Source organism: Penaeus monodon, chromosome 3 (genome assembly GCF_015228065.2).
Source record: "Penaeus monodon isolate SGIC_2016 chromosome 3, NSTDA_Pmon_1, whole genome shotgun sequence".
Lineage (NCBI taxonomy): Eukaryota > Metazoa > Arthropoda > Malacostraca > Decapoda > Penaeidae > Penaeus > Penaeus monodon.
The window spans coordinates 17804337-17824876 of NC_051388.1; the positions used below are offsets into that span (position 1 = coordinate 17804337).

The 20540-nt window shown below is 36.8% G+C and overlaps 1 protein-coding gene across 3 annotated transcripts in view; it reads left to right on the forward strand.

The window, feature by feature from the left end:
- The window catches only part of LOC119592819 (protein D2-like), a 91666-nt gene that overhangs the window by 22924 nt on the left and 48202 nt on the right, over nucleotides 1–20540 (forward strand). For all 3 annotated transcript variants that reach the window (XM_037941740.1, XM_037941734.1, XM_037941728.1), the window contains exons 2-3: nucleotides 15552–15678; nucleotides 17007–17090. In XM_037941740.1, coding sequence (XP_037797668.1) covers nucleotides 15562–15678; nucleotides 17007–17090 — 201 coding nt within the window. In that variant the 5' untranslated portion in view covers nucleotides 15552–15561. The remainder of the gene's footprint in view (nucleotides 1–15551; nucleotides 15679–17006; nucleotides 17091–20540) is intronic.

Below are 20540 nucleotides of genomic sequence, written 5' to 3' on the forward strand. Positions count from 1 at the left end.
GGCGTTAGCCCTTGATGATGCGATGATTATATATACATATATGTATTTATATATGTATATATACATATATATGTTTATATTTGTATATATGCATATATATGTTTATATATGTATATATACATATATATGTTTATATATGTATATATATATATATATATATTTATATATGTTATAATACTACTGTGTGTATATATTATATATGCATATATATGTTTATATATGTATATATACATATATATGTTTATATCTGTATATATGCATATATATATGTTTATATTTGTATATATGCATATATATATTTATATTTTTATATATACATATATATATGTTTATATATGTATATATACATATATGTTCATACATGTTTATATATGTATATATGTTTATATATACATATATATGTTTATATATACATATATATGTTTATATATACATATATATGTTATATATGTATATATACATACGTTTATATATGTATATATATGCTTATATATACATATATATGTATATATATGTAAATATAAGTATACATATGTATATATGTATATATATGTATATGTATTTATGTGTATATTTGTATTTATATATATGAATATTTATGTACATATATTTATATATATATGTGTACTTATATGTGTATATATATGTATATATACATATATAAGATGGAATCCAGGTGGATTTCGAAACTGGAGTCTCATTTTCAATAATTAGTTTTGTATTGGGGGTTTTTCTGCCATTGTATCCCCACACGGAAGAGTGTTTTGCATTCAGATATATGTGTATATGTATATATATATGTATGTATGTAAATGGAAGATATAATATATATATATACTATATATATATAATACTATATAATATATATATATATATTATATATATATCTGTTTTATATTATATGATTATATATATATAGATCTAGATATATTATATATACTATATATATATATTATATAATATATATATATATATATATATATATATATATAAAGTATGCATATATGGTATAAATGTGTGTGAATGTATCAGTATTTGTTTATATATATATATTTTTTTCTGGTGTTTGTAATTCTTTATATGGAAGTTCATTTCTTTGTTTATCTTTGTTTTTGTTTATGTCTATATGTATTAATCTATCTATCCATTTGTTTATATATGTATCCATCTAACTTTTTATATAAGTGGTACAAACGAAGTTATTCTTTTGTACCCCAAAATTTAGGCTGCAAAGATCCTATCCTGCAAGCACCTTTCCCAACGGCACTTTGCAATGCGAACCGTAACCACAAAAGGGGTGACGTCATCGAACCAATTCATCCGGGAAAGCGCGCGATGACGAGTGTCATCGCCCCCTTCGTGCAGTCCTGTGGTTTCTGAGATCCTTATTTGGTTGAGAATTTGTGCAAGACTGTCTAGGGCGCCAGTAGGTAATGTAGGTGGCTGGATGTTGGGTGGGAGTTAGAGGTAGTGGGCGGGGAGATGTTTGGGGCGGGGGGGGGGGGTGAATGGGCCGGGGCGGTGGAGGGGGGAGATGTTCGGGGCGGGGGGGTGAGTTGGGAGTTGGTTAGGTACGTGGACCCAGGTATGGGTTAGAATGCGCGCAAGAGAAGGAAAGGAGAGGGAAAATTAAATGCAGGATTTAAATAAACGATGAAAAAAATGTATTAAAAAAGGTATGCGTGTGTAATAATGTGTGTATGTATGCAATATGAGAGCATATATAGCTACATAGTTCTCACTTACAAATATCTGTAGAAATATGTAATACACACAAACACACGTATACGCACGCACACACCCACTCCCACTCCCACACCTACACACCCAAACGCACACATAAATCAAAGGATAAATAGATAAAAAAACGAGAACATACGAAGAAGACGAAGGAAGATAGAAGAAAATAAAAGGAGATAAGCAGAATAGAAAATAAGTATGAAGCTTATCGTCTCAGGATATCTAACCGGGGCCGTATCCCATGCAACAAATACCTGAGATGAAAGAGTCTAATGAAGGTGCAGATGTAACCATTTGGGTTTCATCCTGGCTTCATGTGTGGTTAACGGTTCCCAGGTATGCTCTTTGTGCTCTTATGTTATCATTGCTGACAGTCTTCAGGTTTTCTTAAACGCGGTGGTTGTATCTGTTCACTGACTAAAGGAAAGAGAAGAGACGCGAAAAAACGTCTCTACACTGTCTTGAAACTCGATTGGTTAGCTTAGCCTTTCGGTCCTGGAAGAGTAAAGATCATTTGTTAACTAAGGTGCATGCGGAGGTGTTAATCCTAATGGCGTTTTGTGTTTTAGTTCCTGAAAAATACCCATTCTTCTACACCCAAGCAGTCTGGATTTTTTCGTGGTTTAGTTTTGGTGGGCAGGTCTAGGCATCTCTTTCTTATTGAGTCAGTAAGTATTAGCCATCTTTTTAATGCTCTGAAATATACTTCCGAATGCTTTCCAGTTACGCTATTTTTTTCTTCATAAAGGTCTGCTTACTCTTGTGAAAAAAATAAAGATTTTAGACGTAGAGTTCCCAATATAGAGTTTCAGTGTAGGGCTGTTACAAATTACCGTTATGTACATCTTTTGTCAATCTAATTATTTTTCTAATTGGCTTTAGAGAGTAGATGTTGAAATAAAATCATCGGCATACCAGAAGGCTTTCTCTCTGACTCTTTTGAGTATTCTCGATTTTGGTTTGGTCTCGGAATCATTCTTGATGCCAGCCGATGGCACTCTCTTCGCCCTTGTTCTGTCGCTCAGTGCGAGTCTCGGGGCTTCCCTCCATACTGGCTCTCTTTCTAGGCCCATTTGCGTGCGTTATTGTGTGGCCGTTTTAAACAGAGATCCGGCTTGTTCCGCAGATGGTCAGGTGTTGGGTACGGGTCTGATTGCAAGCAAGCACAAAATGTAATCATTAGAAGGCCGAGGATTGTTTAAAATCCACACTCATATTACTTGCCAGTGTCTTTCATGACTCGACTGAAGTGCATGGCGTTTTTTGACAGCTAATACTTTTGAGTAATATATCTCTTAGAGGTCTCGAGTGCGGAGAAAAAATGTATTGTGATTTTATTTAACACTGGGAATTTACAGTAGTCAGGTATGACAATGTTTTTGCCATGTCAGGATTATTTTCCTCCATTTATTTTTACTCGGTAATTTTACATTATAAATTATTTTACTAAGATATGATAGTAACTATTTTTTCATACCTTGAGATTGACCTTTATCAGCTTCCTTGAAACCTCCTTTGCATTGAGTTGACCATTTACGACCGTTTACGTATCACCCAGAATACGGACGATTAAATTTTTCTCTCTTTCTTCACCAAATGTAGCACACTTCTATTCTTCAGTAATTCAAATTACTACGTACTGTGAATGAAAATCTAGTTAGCAACATTGCAAAGTAGATGAAATTAAAAGGCAGCTTACAGATATAATTGATCCTGGATATTGGGTTATAGAAAAATAAAAAAAATATGCTATATTTGTTTAGACTAGACTACTGGCTGATAATATAGTCGTGTTCCGTAATAAATTCAACACGTAGTAAATTGTGTTAGATATCCCGCATATAGTAATTTATATAAAGAACGCTATGAAGTAAAATCTAAGCTGCTATAATGGGTGGTTCGAGATGATAGTAATATGTATATATTGACAGAATGGATACGGAGATGGGTACTGCAAAAATAGGTGTTACAAAAGAGATCTAATAAGAAAGTAGTAATATGGACACTGGGATAAGAGAGGAACAAAGGCTAAATAAGAGTCGCCATTGAACTTTCGTAACAAAGGAAAGGACGAAGAGAATCAGAAGAAAAACAACGAGAGGGAAAGGGCATTTAGGAGGATGAACAGTAAGAGACTCGAAGGTGGAAGCAGTTCACTTGACACTAGCATGAGAAGAGCGTGGGCAGTGTGGATAGGTCCGTCCGAGCGTGGGTAGGGACAAGCACAGCGTGTAAGGGTGGGAGGGAGGGTTGGACGGAGGAGGGGCGTGGGCGAGCGGCATATCCCACGCCAAAGGCTAAGAAATTGTAGAAAGGGTAAACGGCAAGCAAAGAGCTACTTATACTACTCACCCTCACGTGGATGGGTAATGGGCGTGGGTAGTACGGTCATACGTGGGCGCTGGACGTGTGGGTAGCGGGGCTATGTGGGTGGCTTGGCCCTGGGCGGTGGCATAGAGTGGGCGGCGTCAAGGTGTAAGGTGTGGAGTTGGTTGATCCTGTCGCGGGCCACGTGCGCTGTACGTAACACGCCGTTTCCAGGGAGGAGATGTAGGGAGCCTCTGCGGAACTCCGGCAGCGGCCGTCCTGGGTAGCATAGCACAGAACCCGAAGGCCGGACTGCCTCACAGGCCCGTATAGTAACCACGGTTACGCTCACTCATACACACACACAAGTTTTCAAGAGTCAAGCAAGTTTCAAGGTGACACCAAGTTCAGCATTTGGGCTCAATTTCTTGCGCCGGAGATGCTGGTTAAGCCTGGGCTTTGGGGCACAAGTCGGTAAGGTTAGGTGGGCCGTCGTGGCTTTTAAAGGGAAAACATTTAGCAGCAGTGACTTGCATTAACGGTCTTCCTAAGTCTATATTACGAAGTGTATACAGTACACTCTTTTTCATTTTACATCCATACACAAATACATACGTGTGTGTGTGTGTGTGTGTGTGTGTGTGTGTGTGTGTGTGTGTGTGTGTGTGTGTGTGTGTGTGTGTGTGTGTGTGTGTGTGTGTGTGTGTGTGTGTGTGTGTGTGTGTGTTGTGTGTGTGTGTGTGTGTGTGTTGGTACGTGTGTGTGTGTGTGTTGGGTACGTGTGTGTGTGTGTGTTGGGTACGTGTGTGTGTGTGTGTTGGGTACGTGTGTGTGCGCGTTGGGTACGTGTGTGTGTGTGCGTTGGGTACGTGTGTGTGTGCGTTGGGTACGTGTGTGTGTGCGTTGGGTACGTGTGTGTGTGTGTTGGGTACGTGTGTATGAGAGCGAGCGAGTGACGGTGTAAGTAAACAGCCACACACCTGTTCCTCATTTCTCAGATTATGCCAGGACGTTGAGGCAACTCCTTTATGTATTCTTCAGCTAAAGTTCTCTGCGTGTGGTTATAAATCTTTCTGTCTTATCTGTCTGTCTACCTACATACCTATTATCTTTATACACATATACATGCATATATATATATATATATATATATATATATATATATATATATATATATATATATATATATATATATATATAACACACACACATACACACACACACACACACACACACACACACACACACACACACACACACACACACATACACATACACATACACATACACACACACACACACACACACACACACACACACACACACACACACACACACACACACACACACACACACACACACAACACACATATATATATATATATATATATATATATATATATATATATATATATATATATATATACACCCATATACATATATATATATATATATATATATATATATATATCTATATCTATATCTATATCTATATCTATATCTATATCTATATCTATATATATATATATATATATATATATATATATATACATATACATATATATATATATATATATATATATATATATATATATATATATATATATATATATATATACACACCCATATACATATACATATATGAATACTAAAACATTCTTCCGTGCTGATATTATGGAAGAAAAATCCACAATACAAAATGAGTGTGAGTATAAGTGTGAGTGTATGAGTACGAGTGTGAGTGTATGAGTACGAGTGTGCGAGTGTGCGAGTACGAGTGTGCGAGTACGAGTGTGCGAGAGTGTGCGAGTACGAGTGTGCGAGTGTGCGAGTGTGCGAGTACGAGTGTGCGAGTTCGAGTGTGCGAGTGTGCGAGTACGAGTGTACGAGTACGAGTGTGCGAGGGTACGAGTACGAGTGGGGCGAGTGTACGAGAGAGTGGCGAGTGTCGGTACGAGTGTGCGAGTGTACGAGGTGGGAGGTGCGAGTGTACGAGTACGATGTGGATGCGAGTCAGGGCGGTTTTTCGATTTACGAGTTGGAGTGTAAGTACGAGTGTGCGAGTGTGCGAGTACGAGTGTGCGAGTGTGCGAGTACGATGGGCGGGGTGTGGGAAAACGGTGTGCGAGTGTGCGAGTACGGTGGCGAGTGGCGAGTACGAGGTGTCGAGTGTGCGATAGGTAAAGTGTGGGGTTTATGGCGAGTACGATTTAGAGGGTTGGGCGAGTGTGCGATAGAGTGTGCGAGTGTGCGAGTACGAGTGTGCGAGTGGGAGCGAGTGAGAGAGTGCGAGTGTGCGAGTACGAGTGTGCGAGGTGCGATTTCACGAAGTGTGGAAAGGGGGGATGGCGAGTACAAAGGGGGCGAGGGGGTGGAGTACGAGTGGCGAGGTGCGAGACGAGTGTGCAGGTGGAGTACGTTTTAGTGTGCGAGGTGCGAGTACGAGTGTGGGGGGGCGGCGAGGGGGGTGGAGTGTGCGATGGGAGAAAGTGTGGGAGGTTGGGTGGCGAGGGTGCGGGACGAGGGCAAAGGGGAGGGGAGGGCGATTAGAGGGGCGATTTTTAATAGGGGTTAAAGGGAGGGATGGGGAGAGTTTGAGGAGGAGATAAAAAGACAGACAAGGAGGAGAGACGCAGAGAGAGAGAGAAGGGTTTTTTATATAAGAAGAGAGAGAACGTATATATTATAGAGAGAGAGACTTTTATAGAGGGGGAAAGAGGGGACAGAGAGAGACATATAGAGAGAGAAAATTATAGAAGGGGAAGGGCGTATAAAAAGAGAAGACTTTATAGAGAGAGAAGGGGGACGATAGAGAGAGAGAGGGTGACGTATAATAGAGAGAGTGAGGAGTTATTTATAGAGAGAGGGACTTTTATAAATGAGAGAGAGGACGTATAAAAAAGAGAGAGAGAGAGGACTTATAGAGAGGGAGGAGAGTATTATAAAAGAGAAAAACGTATAAAATAGAGAGGAGGAGGATATATATATAGAGAGGGGAAAACGTATAGAGAGAGAGAGAGGGGAAAACTTTTATAGAGAGAGAGAGAGAGAGAGAGGAGAGAGGAGAGACTTTTATAGAGAGGGGAGAGAGAGGACTTTTATAGAGAGAGGAGAGAGAGGCGTATAGAGAGAGGAGGAGAGAGAGACGTATAAGAAGAGGAGAGGGGGAGTATAAAAGAGAGAGGGGGAAAAGGAGCCCCGTTTTTAAGAAGAGAGAGAGAGAGAGAGAGGGGGAGAGAGAAAATTATATATAGAGAGGGGAGAGAGACGTTATAAAGAGGAGAGGGGAAAAGAGATTTTTTATAGAGAGAGAAGAAAAAGAGAGAGAGACTATAAAAGAGAGAGAGAAGATAGAGAGGAGAGAGAGAGATTTAAAAAGGAGAAGAGAGAGGAGAGATTAGGAGAGAAGAGAAAAATTTAAAAATAGGAGAAGAGAGGAACGTAAAAAAAGGGGAGAGAGAGAGAGAGGAGTATGAGAGAGAGAGAGAAGAGACGTATAGATAGAGAGAGAGAGAGAACGTTATAGAGAGAGAGAGAGAGAGACATATATATATATAATAGAGAGAGACATATATATATAGAGAGAGAGAATTATATAGAGAGGAGATTGGGAGAGAGAGGAGAGACCGTTATAGAGAGAGAGAGAGGAGGAGAGGGAGACTTTATAGAGAGAGAGTAGAGAGAGGGGGAGAGAGAGACGGAGAGAGAGAGACGTATTAGGAGGGAGGAGTGAGAGAGAGAGAGCGTAGAGGGGGTGAGAGGGAGAGAGAAGAGAGGGAGAGAGAGAGAGAGGACGAGGGGGAGAGAGGACGAGGGGAGCGAGAGGGGAGGAGAGAGAGGGAGAGAGCGAGAAGGAGGAGAGAGAGGAGGAGAGAGGGAAGGAAGATGGAGAGAGAGGAGAGAGAGCGGAGAGGAGGTAGAGGGATTTAAGTAGGGAGGGAGGGGAGAGGAGAGGGGGAGAGAGAGAGAGTTTTGGGAGAGAGAGGAGAGGAGAGAGGGGAGATGAGTGGGGGAGAGGAGGGAGAGAGAGAGAGAGAGGAGAGAGAGGGAGAGAGAAGAGTGAGAGAGAAGGGAGAGAAGGAGAGAAGAGATGGAGAGAAAAGGAGAGGAGAGAGGAGGACGAAGAGAGAGAGGAGAGAGAGAGAGTTTTTTAAGAGAGAGAGAGAGAAGAGAGACGTCTATAGAGAGAGAGAGAGGGGAGGATATAGAGGAGGGGAGAAGAAAAGACTTTTAAGAGGAGAGGAAAAGGGGGTAATATAAGAGAGAGAGAGAGAGAGGAGAAAATTGAGGGGAGGAGAGAGTTAAGAGAGAAGAGAGAGAGAGAGGAAGAGGGGGGAGAGACTATAGAGAGTGAGAGAGAGAGAGAGTATAGAGAGAGAGAGGGGAGAGACGTAATAGAGAGAGGGGGAGAGAGAGATTTATAAAAGAGAGAGAGAGGGGAGAGACGTATAGAGAGAGAGAGGAGAGACTAATATAAATAAGAAATATAAAAGAAATATAAAAATTTATAGGGAGAGAGAGAGGAAGAGAGGGGAGAGAGAGAAGAGAGAAGGAGAGCTTTAGAGAGAGAGAGAGAGACGTATAGAGAGAGAGGAGACGTAATAGAGAGAGAGACGTATAGAGAGAGAGACGTTTTAGAGAGAGGGACGTATGAGGGAGAGACGTATAAGAGGAAAGAACTTATAGGAGGGAGAGACGTAAGGGGAAAGAGACGGATAAGAGGGAGAGGACGTAAAGAGGAAGAGAGTATAGAGGGAGAGAGTATAAGGGGAAGAGAAAGAGGAGAAAAGGGAGAGACGTAAGAGGGAGGAGACGTATAGAGGGAGAGACGTATAGAGGGAGAGACGTATAGGGGGAGAAGAGAGTTTTTAAGGGGAGAGACGTATAGAGGGAGAGACGTATAGAGGGAGAGACGAAAAGGGGGAGAGACGTATAGAGGGAGAGACGTATAGAGGGAGAGACGTATAGAGGGGAAAAACTTTAAGAGGGAGAGACTTTATAGAGGGAGAGAGGAGAGGGAGAGAGAGAGAGAAGTTATATATTTAATAATAAAATTTTATATATATATATATATATATATTAAGAGAGGAGAAGAGAGAGGAGAGGGGAGAGAGAGAGAGGACGTATATAGAGAGAGAGAGAGAGACGTATAGAGAGAGAGAGAGAGACGTATATAGAGAGAGAGAGAGATACGTTTAGAGAGAGAGAGAGAGAGAGAGAGAGAGAAGAGAGAGAAAAAGAGAGAGAGTATAGAGAAGAGAGAATTTAAAGGGGAAGGAGGGGAGAGAGGGGAAAGGAGAGAGAGAGAGATTTTATAGAGAGAGAGAGAGAGAGACGTATAAGAGAGGAGAGAGAGAGCTATAGAAGAGAGAGAGAGAGAGAGAGAGAGAAGGGAGAGTGAAAGAGGAGAGAGAGGGGGAGAGAGAGAGAGAGAGAGAAGTATATATATATAGAGAGAAGTATATATATATAGAGAGAAGTATATATATAGAGAGAGAGTTATATATATAGGAGAGACGTATTATAAGAGAAGAGGGGGAGGTATAGAGAGAGAGAGAGAGGACGTATAGAGAGAGAGAGAGGGGCGTATAGAGAGAGAGAGGGGGAGGAGTATAGAGAGAGAGAGAGAGAGAGAGAGAGAGAAAGGAAAGGAGAAAGAGAGAAAGAAGAGAAAGAGGAAAAGAGAAAGAGAGAGAGAGGGAGCGTATAGAGAGAGAGAGAAGAGAGAGAGAGGGGAGGGAGGAGAGAGAGAGAGAGGAGAGAGAGAGGGAGAGAAGTATATATATATATTTATATATTAAAATTTAATATATATAATATATATTAAGAGAGAGAGAGAGAGAGGGGAGAGAGAGAGGGGAGAGAGACAGAGAGGGGAGAAGAGGATAGGACGTAGAGAGAGAGAGAGAGAGAGAGAGAGAGAGAGGGAGAGAGAGGAAGAGAGGGAGGGGAGAAGGGGAGAGAGAGTGCTTTAGAGAGAGAGAGAGAAAAGAGGAGAAGGAAAAGGGGGAAGAGAGGAGAGAGGGGAGAGAGGAGAGGGAGGAAGAAATATTTATTTTTAATTTAGGAGAGAGATGAGAGGAGAGAGAGAAAAGGGGAAGAGAGAGGAGAGAGAGGGGAGAAGGGAGAGAGAGAGAAGAGGAGAAGAGAGAGAGAGAGGGGGGGGGGGGGGACGTATAGAGAGGAGAGAGAGGAAGAGAGAGAGAAGAGAGAGAGGAAAGAGAGAGAGAGAGAGAGATAGAGAGAGAGAGAGTGACGTATAGAGAGAGAGAGAGTGACGTATAGAGAGAGAGAGAGTGACGTATAGAGAGAGAGAGAGTGACGTAAAGAGAGAGAGAGGGAAGAGGAGTGACGATAAGAGAGAGGGGAGTATTGAGAGAAGAGAGTGCGTATAGAGAGAGAGAGAGTGACGTTAGAGAGAGAGGGGTGAGTATAGAGAGGAGAGTGAGTATAGAGAGAGAGAGAGGACGTATAGAGAGAGAGAGGTGAGTATAGAAGAGAGGAGGACGTATAGAGAGAGAGAGAGTGTGTTATAGAGAGAGAGAGAGTGACTTTATAGAGAGAGAGAGAGTGAGTTGAGAGGAAGAGTGAACGAAGAGAGAGAGAGATGAGATAGAGAGAAAAGAGGACGATAGAGAGAGAGAGAGTGACGTATAGAGAGAGAGAGAGAGACGTATAGAGAGAGAGAGGGACTATAGGAGAAGAGAGAGAGGGGAGGGGGAGGGGGAGAGGGAGAGGGAGGGAGGGGGAGGGGGGGAGAGGGAGAGGGAGAGAGAGAGAGAGAAGTATATATATATATAGAGAGAGAGAGACGTATATATATAGAGAGAGAGAGACGTATATATATATATAGAGAGAGACGTAGAGAGAGACGTAGAGAGAGACGTAGGAGGGACGAAAAGGAGGTAGGAGAGACTTTAGGAGGGAGAGGGGGAGAAAAGAGAGAGAGAGAGAGACTTATAGAGAGAGAGAGAGAGAGAGACGTATATAGAGAGAGAGAGAGACGTATAGAGAGACAGAGAGACGTATATAGAGAGAGAGAGACGTAGAGAGACGTATAGAGAGAGAGAGAGAGAGACGCACGTAGAGAGAGAGAGAGAGGATAGAGAGAGAGGGGAAAAGGGGACGTAGAGAGAGAGAAGGGACGTAGAGAGGAGAAGAGGAGAGAGGAGAGAGAGAGAGAGAAGAGAGAGGAAGAGGAGAGAGAGAGAGGAAGAAAGAGAGATATAGAATGATAGGGAGAGAGATATAGAAGGATAGGGAGAGAGATGTAGATAATGATAGGGAGAGAGGAAGAAATAGAGAGATAGAGAAACAGAAACAGAAAGGAACGAGAAAGGACGCAGGGAAGAGAAAGGGAGAAGTTAAGGGCGAAAGAGAAGGAAACAAGGAGAAAAATACGGGCCCAAAAATTTCCCAATTCAAATTTCAGGGTAATGTTTGCATGGTAGATATTTAAATTCAAACGAGTTCTTGGCGACGTCTCAGGATCTACTCCGCCCTTTGATTCGTGGGTTGCTTATTGTTGAGTTATTTGTAAGTTTAGTCGTCTATGATTTTTATGGTCAAAGGAACGCTACCTGTTTTGGGGAGGAATTGGGTAAACGTTCAGGAAATTGTCTTTGAGTTTTTTTATGGAACAAAAATAGAATATTTTTTGTTTGCACCCTCACCGCGCGCGGCACACACATACACACACACCCCACAACAAACAAACACAAAACACACACACCCACGCACAGCACACCCCACACGCCACCCAGCACAACACCCCACCGCAACGCACACGCAACGCACAGCACACGCCACACACACAACACCACACACACACACACACACACACACACCACACACAAACACACACTCACACGCACACTCACAGCAAACGCACACGCACACGCACACGCACACACACACATACACATATTATATACATCTACAGTTCGTATTTGAGACCTTCGTGTGACATTTAAAAATTTTAATAGTATTTTAAAATATTATATATTTACTTGTATGTAGAATATGCAGATGCAAAGCTGATCATACACATATACATATAATTCACGCAAACATGAACTTCCATAATCCTCTCTTCCTTCCTTCCTTTTTCCCAAACCCTTCTCCCACCTCACTCATACTCATCACTCACTCATCACCACTCCCCACTCACTCATCACTACCACTCACCAACACCTCCCCTCTCCCTCTCTCCTATCCTCCCTCCCTCTCCCTCTCTCCTATCCTCCCTCCCTCCCCCTATCCCCTCCCTCCCTCCTTCCCTCCGTCCCTTCCCCCTCCCTTCCTTCCCTCCGTCCCTTCCCCCTTCCCTCCTTCCTTCCGTCCCTTCCCCCCTCCCTCCTTCCCTCCCTCCCTCCCTCTCTCATTCACTCATTCATTCACTCACTCATTCACTCACTCACTCACTCACACCACACTCACACTTACTTTCTCACATTTCGCACACACCACCTGATATATAATAATTTTTGGAGGTGTCAGGTGAGGCAGTCTGAGATGAGCGACCGGTGGATACGCGACATATCGGCTGTGACTCTTGCAAAACTAAACGTGCCAAAAGGTTTCGAGTAATTTATGTAGGAATGATGCTGTTATAGTGAATATGTTGTTTGTTGCTTTGCTTTATATCAGACCAAAATAGCAACAATTATGGTACATAAATGTATATACTGTGACATCTATTAATAGTGAAATCTGCCGGAGCCGGGGTGACATCCATTAATCAAGAGGGCCGGCTAGGCAGCTGTTGTTCTCCTGGGTCATGACCTAACCTTCGGCGATAACGAGAAACGCCAGGAGGGGGTAACCGAGGGTAACAGCTGTGTCCCCACGCCCTAGGCTGGAAGCGACCCGAAATACCCGAAGGAGTCAGTCCGAGTCTGTTCCCTGAACCGCGAACTCCTTCCCCCTTAGCCCGTAGGAGCTGACGCCGCCTTCGCCACGTCTACCGCGTCAAGATCCATTTTAATCTACGTGTCTGTTCCCTCAATAAAGCTGAGAAACAAATACTGAGTTTTCCTCTGCCAGATAATATGGTGGTATTCTAGTATAATTCAAATTAGAGACCATTATATATACAGTATACTTGTGCATATATGAATATGTGTATATATGTATGTGTTTATATATGGCATATATACGTTCGGCATATATATGATATATATGACACATATGTCATATATATGCATTATATGTATATATACACATGCACATGTATATATATATATATGTATATATATGTATATATATTATATATAAACGTATATATGTATATATACACCGTATATATGTATATATATACCGTATATATGTATATATATACATGTATATATATACATGTATATATATATGTATATATACATATATATACATATATATACATATTTATACATATTAAAAAATATACATATATATAATATATATACATGTATATAATATATATATACAGTATATATATGTATATATATTATATATACGTATATATATGTATATAATGTATATATATATACGTTTAAATATACGTTTTATATATACATGTATATATATACATGTATATATATACATGTATATATACATGTATATATACATGTATATTTACATGTATATATATACATGTATATATACGTGTATATATACATGTATATATATACATGTATATATATATGTATATATATGTATATATATGCATATGTACATATATGTATATATATATATGATATATATAAGTATATATATATACATGATATATATGATATGTAATACATGTATATATACATGTATATTTACATGTATATATATACATGTATATATACGTGTATATATACATGTATATATATACATGTATATATTATATATATATGTACATATATTTATATATATATGCATATGTACATATATTTATATATATATGCATATGTACATATATGTATATATACATGCATATGTACATATATGTATATATATATGCATATGAACATATATGTATATATATACATATGTACATATATGTATATATATATGTGCATATGTACATATATGTATATATATATGCATATGTACATATATGTATATATATATGCATATGTACATATATGTATATATATGCATATGTACATATATGTATATATATGCATATGTACATATATGTATATATATGCATATGTACATATATTTATATATATGTATATTTATATATATGTATACTTATATGCATATGTGCATATGTAGATGTATATATATATGTATATGTACATATACATATACATATGTACATATACATATACATATGTACATATACATATACATATATATATATATACATATATGTATATGTACATATATATATGTACATATGCGTATGTACATATGTATATTTATATATATGTATATTTATATGCATATGTACATATGTATATGTATATATATGTACATATGTATATGTACACATGTATATGTACATATGTATATATGTATATATAAATATATGTGTATGTATGTATATATATATGTTTAGATGTATATATGTGTATGTATGTATATATGTATATGTATGTATATATGTGTATATATGTCTATATGTATATATGTGTGTATATATATATATATATATATATATATATATATATATATATATATATATAGTGTACATATATATATATATATATATATATATATATATATATATATATATATATATATATATATATATATAGTGTACATATATATATATATATATATATATATATATATATATATATACATATATGCATATAGATATATATGTATACTCACACACACACACACACACACACACACACACACACACACACACACACACACACACACACACACACACGTACACGTACACGTACACGTACACGTACACGTACACGTACACATACACATACACATACACATACACATACACATACACATACACATACACATACACATACACACACACACACATACACACACACACACACACATACACACACATACACACACATACACACGCGTGTGCGCGCTTGCGTGTGTGTGTGTCTGTGTGTGTGTGAACGTGTGTGTATACAGTTACTGTATTTCTATGATTTTTATGTATGCGTATCTTTATGCATGCCTCTGCGTAGGAATGCAGTATTGTTTATATATATACTATATTTACTAGATATTTTGTTTCGGGAAGAATTTTAATAATGTTTACTGTGAAAATGATACCTAGGGGCTTAGCATTAAACTTTCACATGCAGTAAGAAGATGGAAGCTATTGTTGTACTTCTTATTTAATGAAATAGACTTGTATGAAGTTCTCGAGACCCACCTCTAATCGCTGACACCCTTCCTCTCCATGAGCACCCTCTCACACTAGCCATCGTTTCTTTCCTTTTGCCCTCCCGAGAAAATCCATGGTTGGCAGATGAAATATGACCTTGTGCCATCCAGTCCCGAGTGCTAGCGAGTCCTAACCTGGCCTTCCCCTTCTGCAGCTCCTCCAAGATGACGTCAGCGTGGTCAGTGGGAATACTCTTCGTCCTGCAGTTCATCCTTGGCAACGCACAGGCTCCCCCCGAGGACTGCTCCAGCCTGCCTCTCCTCCAAGTTAGCTTTGAGGATGTGAGTATGTGTGTCAGTTTAAACAGGAATGAGTTGTTGATTTGGAGGTGAGGGGTTTTCTCTGCCTTAGGTTTAGTAGTCTCGGGATGAAAGTATTCGTATATCCTGCCCTTGTGGTATTGCCATTGCAGGATTTGCGGCCGAGCGGAGGGAATGTGATCGGAGCTGAGGTCTGCGATTCTTGTATTTTTTTGTCTTGCAGCGGAATATAAAAGTTTTGCAGTCAGAGTAGTTAGATTTGGCCAGTTAAACATATATATATATATATATATATATATATATATATATATATATATATATATATATATATATATATATTTTTTTTTTTTTTTTTTTTTTTTTTTTTTTTTTCTTTTTGCTAGTTACCTAACAATTTACACCCAACGAAGAATATATATATTTTTTCCAAACGTAAATCAGTCTTTAAAATAAAATATTACATTTATCAAATTGCAAGTCCCGAGTAATAGCAACGTAATAGGCTTGTTGAACAAGTATCTCACACCAAGCTCGATTTCTGCCAACAACTAAAGGCCGACAGCCGCTATCATTGCGTTGACAATTAACCCGCCAACGCCCAGAACACACACGGCGAAGGGTTTAGTATCAGTGGATCAAAACAAGGCATGCCTCCGCTGTACTAACGGGTTCCCTATTCTCTGAAAGTGGAAGTATATATTTTTACCGACAGTTTCTTTGATCTGAAGTTTTTATATATTGACATTTTTAGTAGAAAGATCGAGGTTTTACTTCGCGCCTAATATGTAGAGAAATTATATTAAAGCTTAGTCGATCTCGATTGATTCCACGTTTTTTATATACTGTTAACCAATAATATATTAGTTATATATACAAGTCAGTAATAATTGATCCATTGAAAGTTTTGGCATTTCAGAAAACAATAAAATTACATTAAATTTAAACCACCTGTGATTTAAAAATCCCCCACGAAAGTTTAGTTCAACCGGTGTTGAACATGCTCGATACTGGACAGATAATGGATCGAATTCATGTGACAGCGGTTCCTGGCAGTTAAATGTACTAGAAAATTCTAATCAACAAGTGGTTGAAATGGAATGTGGGGAATGACGTACGCACACTCACACACACACATACACGCACACGCACACGCACACGCACACCCACACGCACACGTACACACACACACTTTACATACAGCAACACTAATTATTTTTGTTTGTCGTTATTAAAAACATATTTTTATTGTTCTTTGAGTCACTTTCCTTTGTTGTATTAGTACTCTTTTTCATTTACAAGTTTCACAAAGTATTTTAATCCAAAATATAACTCATTTTGGTCTTCTACAGACAACTCTGAATGGCTGCGGGACGGAGGGACAACAACCCTTGTACAGAAGTGTGAAGAGCGTCAGATACGAGAACGTCGAAGTGGTAAGACTTTTATATGCTTTTATATATATATATATATATATATATATATATATATATATATATACATATATATGTATATATATATATATATATATATATATATTATATATATATATATATATATATATATGTGTGTGTGTGTGTGTGTGTGTGTGTGTGTGTGTGTGTGTGTGTGTGTGTGTGTGTGTGTGTGTGTGTGTGTATGTATGTATGTATGTATGTATACACGCACACAGACACATACACACAGACACAGACACAGACACACACAAATATATTTATATATATGTTTATATATATGTATATATATGTGTATTTGTATGTATGTACATGTATATGTTTTATGTATGTATATACATGTATATGTATATATGTATGTATATACATGTATATGTATATATGTATGTATATATATGTATATGTATATATGTATGTATATACATGTATGTATATACATGTATATGTATATATGTATATGTATACATGTATATGTATACATGTATATGTATATATGTATGTATATACATGTATATGTATATATGTATGTACGTACATGTATATGTACATATGTGTGTACGTACATGTATATGTACATATGCGTGTACGTACATGTATATGTATATATGTGTGTACGTACATGTATATGTATATGTGTGTACGTACATGTATATGTATATATGTATGTATATATGCATGTATATACATGTGTATATATGCATGTATATACATGTGTATATATGCATGTATATAAACATATACACGTATATAAACTTATACACGTATATAAACATATACATGTATGTAGACATATACATGTATGTAGACATATACATGTATGTAGACATATACATGTATGTAGACATATACATATCTAGTTTTTGTATTGTGGTTTCAGCACGGAAGAGTGTTTTTCCATTCATATATGTATAATTATTAATGTATATATACATATAGTATATCTACATATATGTATATCTACATATATGTATATCTACATATATGCACATATACATATATGTACATATGTAGAAAAGGTATCAATGAGAATGAATATTCGATTGCGTCTTCGTCAGAAATACATGTATTTCTGACGAAGACGCAATCGAAACCGGTCAAATACATCTCTTGTATTGTGAAGATATTCATTCTCATTCATACCTTTTCTACATTTGTCAGTATGAATACGGTTCATATGTATATATATGTATATGTATATATATATGTATATATATGTATATGTATATATATATGTATATATATGTATATGTATATATATGTATATATATGATATATGTATATGTATATATGTATATATACATATGTATATATACATATATGTATATATACATATATGTATATATACATATATGTATAGCTACATATATGCACATATACATATATGTACGATATGTAGAAAAGGTATCAATGAGAATGAATATTCGTTTGCGTCTTCGTCAGAATAATTTATTTTTCTGACGAGACGCAATCGAAACAGGGGGGGGGGGGGGGGGGTCAATTCATCTCTTTATTGTAGATATTCATTCTCATTCATACCTTTTCTACTTTGTCATTATGAATACGGTTCATATGTTATATAATGTATATGTTATAATATTGTAATGTATATATATGTTATGTATTATATGTTAGATTGTATATATTATGTATAATATGTATAATATATGTATATGTATGTATTATATGTATATGTATAGTATATATGTAATATATGTTTATGTATATATGTACAGATTATTGTATATATATGTATATCTAAATATGTATATTCTGTTATAGTTAAATTTTATATAGATGTATATATAAATATGTATATATATGTATATATATGTGTATATAAATATGTATATATATGTATGTATAAATATGTGTATATATGTTTGTATATATGTGTATATATATGTATGTATATATGTGTATGTATATGTATATATATATGTATATATACATGTATATATATGTATATATACCTGTATATACATGTATATATACATGTATATATATAGTATATATACTTGTATATATATATTTATATATCCATGTATATATATATGTGTATATTCCTTGTATATCTGTAGACATGTGTATATACAGTGTATATACATGTATATATACCATGTATATATACATGTATATATACATGTATATATATACATGTATATATACATGTATATATATATATATGTATGTATATATGTGTATGTATATGTATGTATATATGTGTATATATATGTATATATATGTATATATACATGAGTATATTTATATATACATGTATATATGTATATATACATATTATATGTAGCATGTAATATCATGTATATATACATGTATATATACATAAATATAATACATGTATATAACATATATTTACATGTATATATACATATTTTACATGTATATATACATATGTATACATATTTACACATATACCCGTAGAACACACATATATACATACATATATATACACATTTATACATACATATATAAATTATGTAACATTATACATATAATCTACATATACCAATTAAAAAAAAACAAATATATTATATATACATGTATATATGACATGTATATATAATTTTTACATTGGTATATAGACAATGTATATATATACATGTATATTATACATGTAAATATATATACATGTAGATATATACAGTATATTACATGTATAATCACATATAATATTATACATTATTATATACATATATATATACAATGTATATAGACATATATATATACATGTATATATTACTATAATATACATGTATATACAAGTATATCTATACATATTATAACCATGTATATATACATATACCTATATATACTGTATATATACATATCTATCCATTTTAGATACATATATATTACATATATATACACAGATACACATAATATACACATATAATACATACATTATATTACACATGTATACATACATATATATCACATATGTATACATATATACATATATCTTCTACATATTACATACATATATGCTAGTCAAGCTGCTCTTAAACGGTGTCGCTCGTCCCTGGAGAGTCGGCGGCGCTTCCTCTTACAGCTTTGTCTTTGCATTTGGCTTTGTGTCCACCCCCGCCCCCCCAACCGCCCCTCCCTTATCCCCTACTCATGTTACCCCTCACCCTCAACCCACTCCCACAACACGCGCACGCACGCACGTACGCACACACACGCACGTTTCTATAACATATCTTGCCCAGTTACTTTTCCCGCACTCCCAGAATCCGGGATTCTCGTCCGTACGGCAAACCACGGGTGAGGTTCACTGCCCAACAACGTTGCAATTGCAATAACTTACGTCTTTCCCCCATCACCCTTTCCTCGTCCTTTCTATCTACCTCTCCCCACTCTAATATTTACCTCCTCACCCCTTCCCCCTTCCCTCGCCGCCTCCCTCTCCAGATC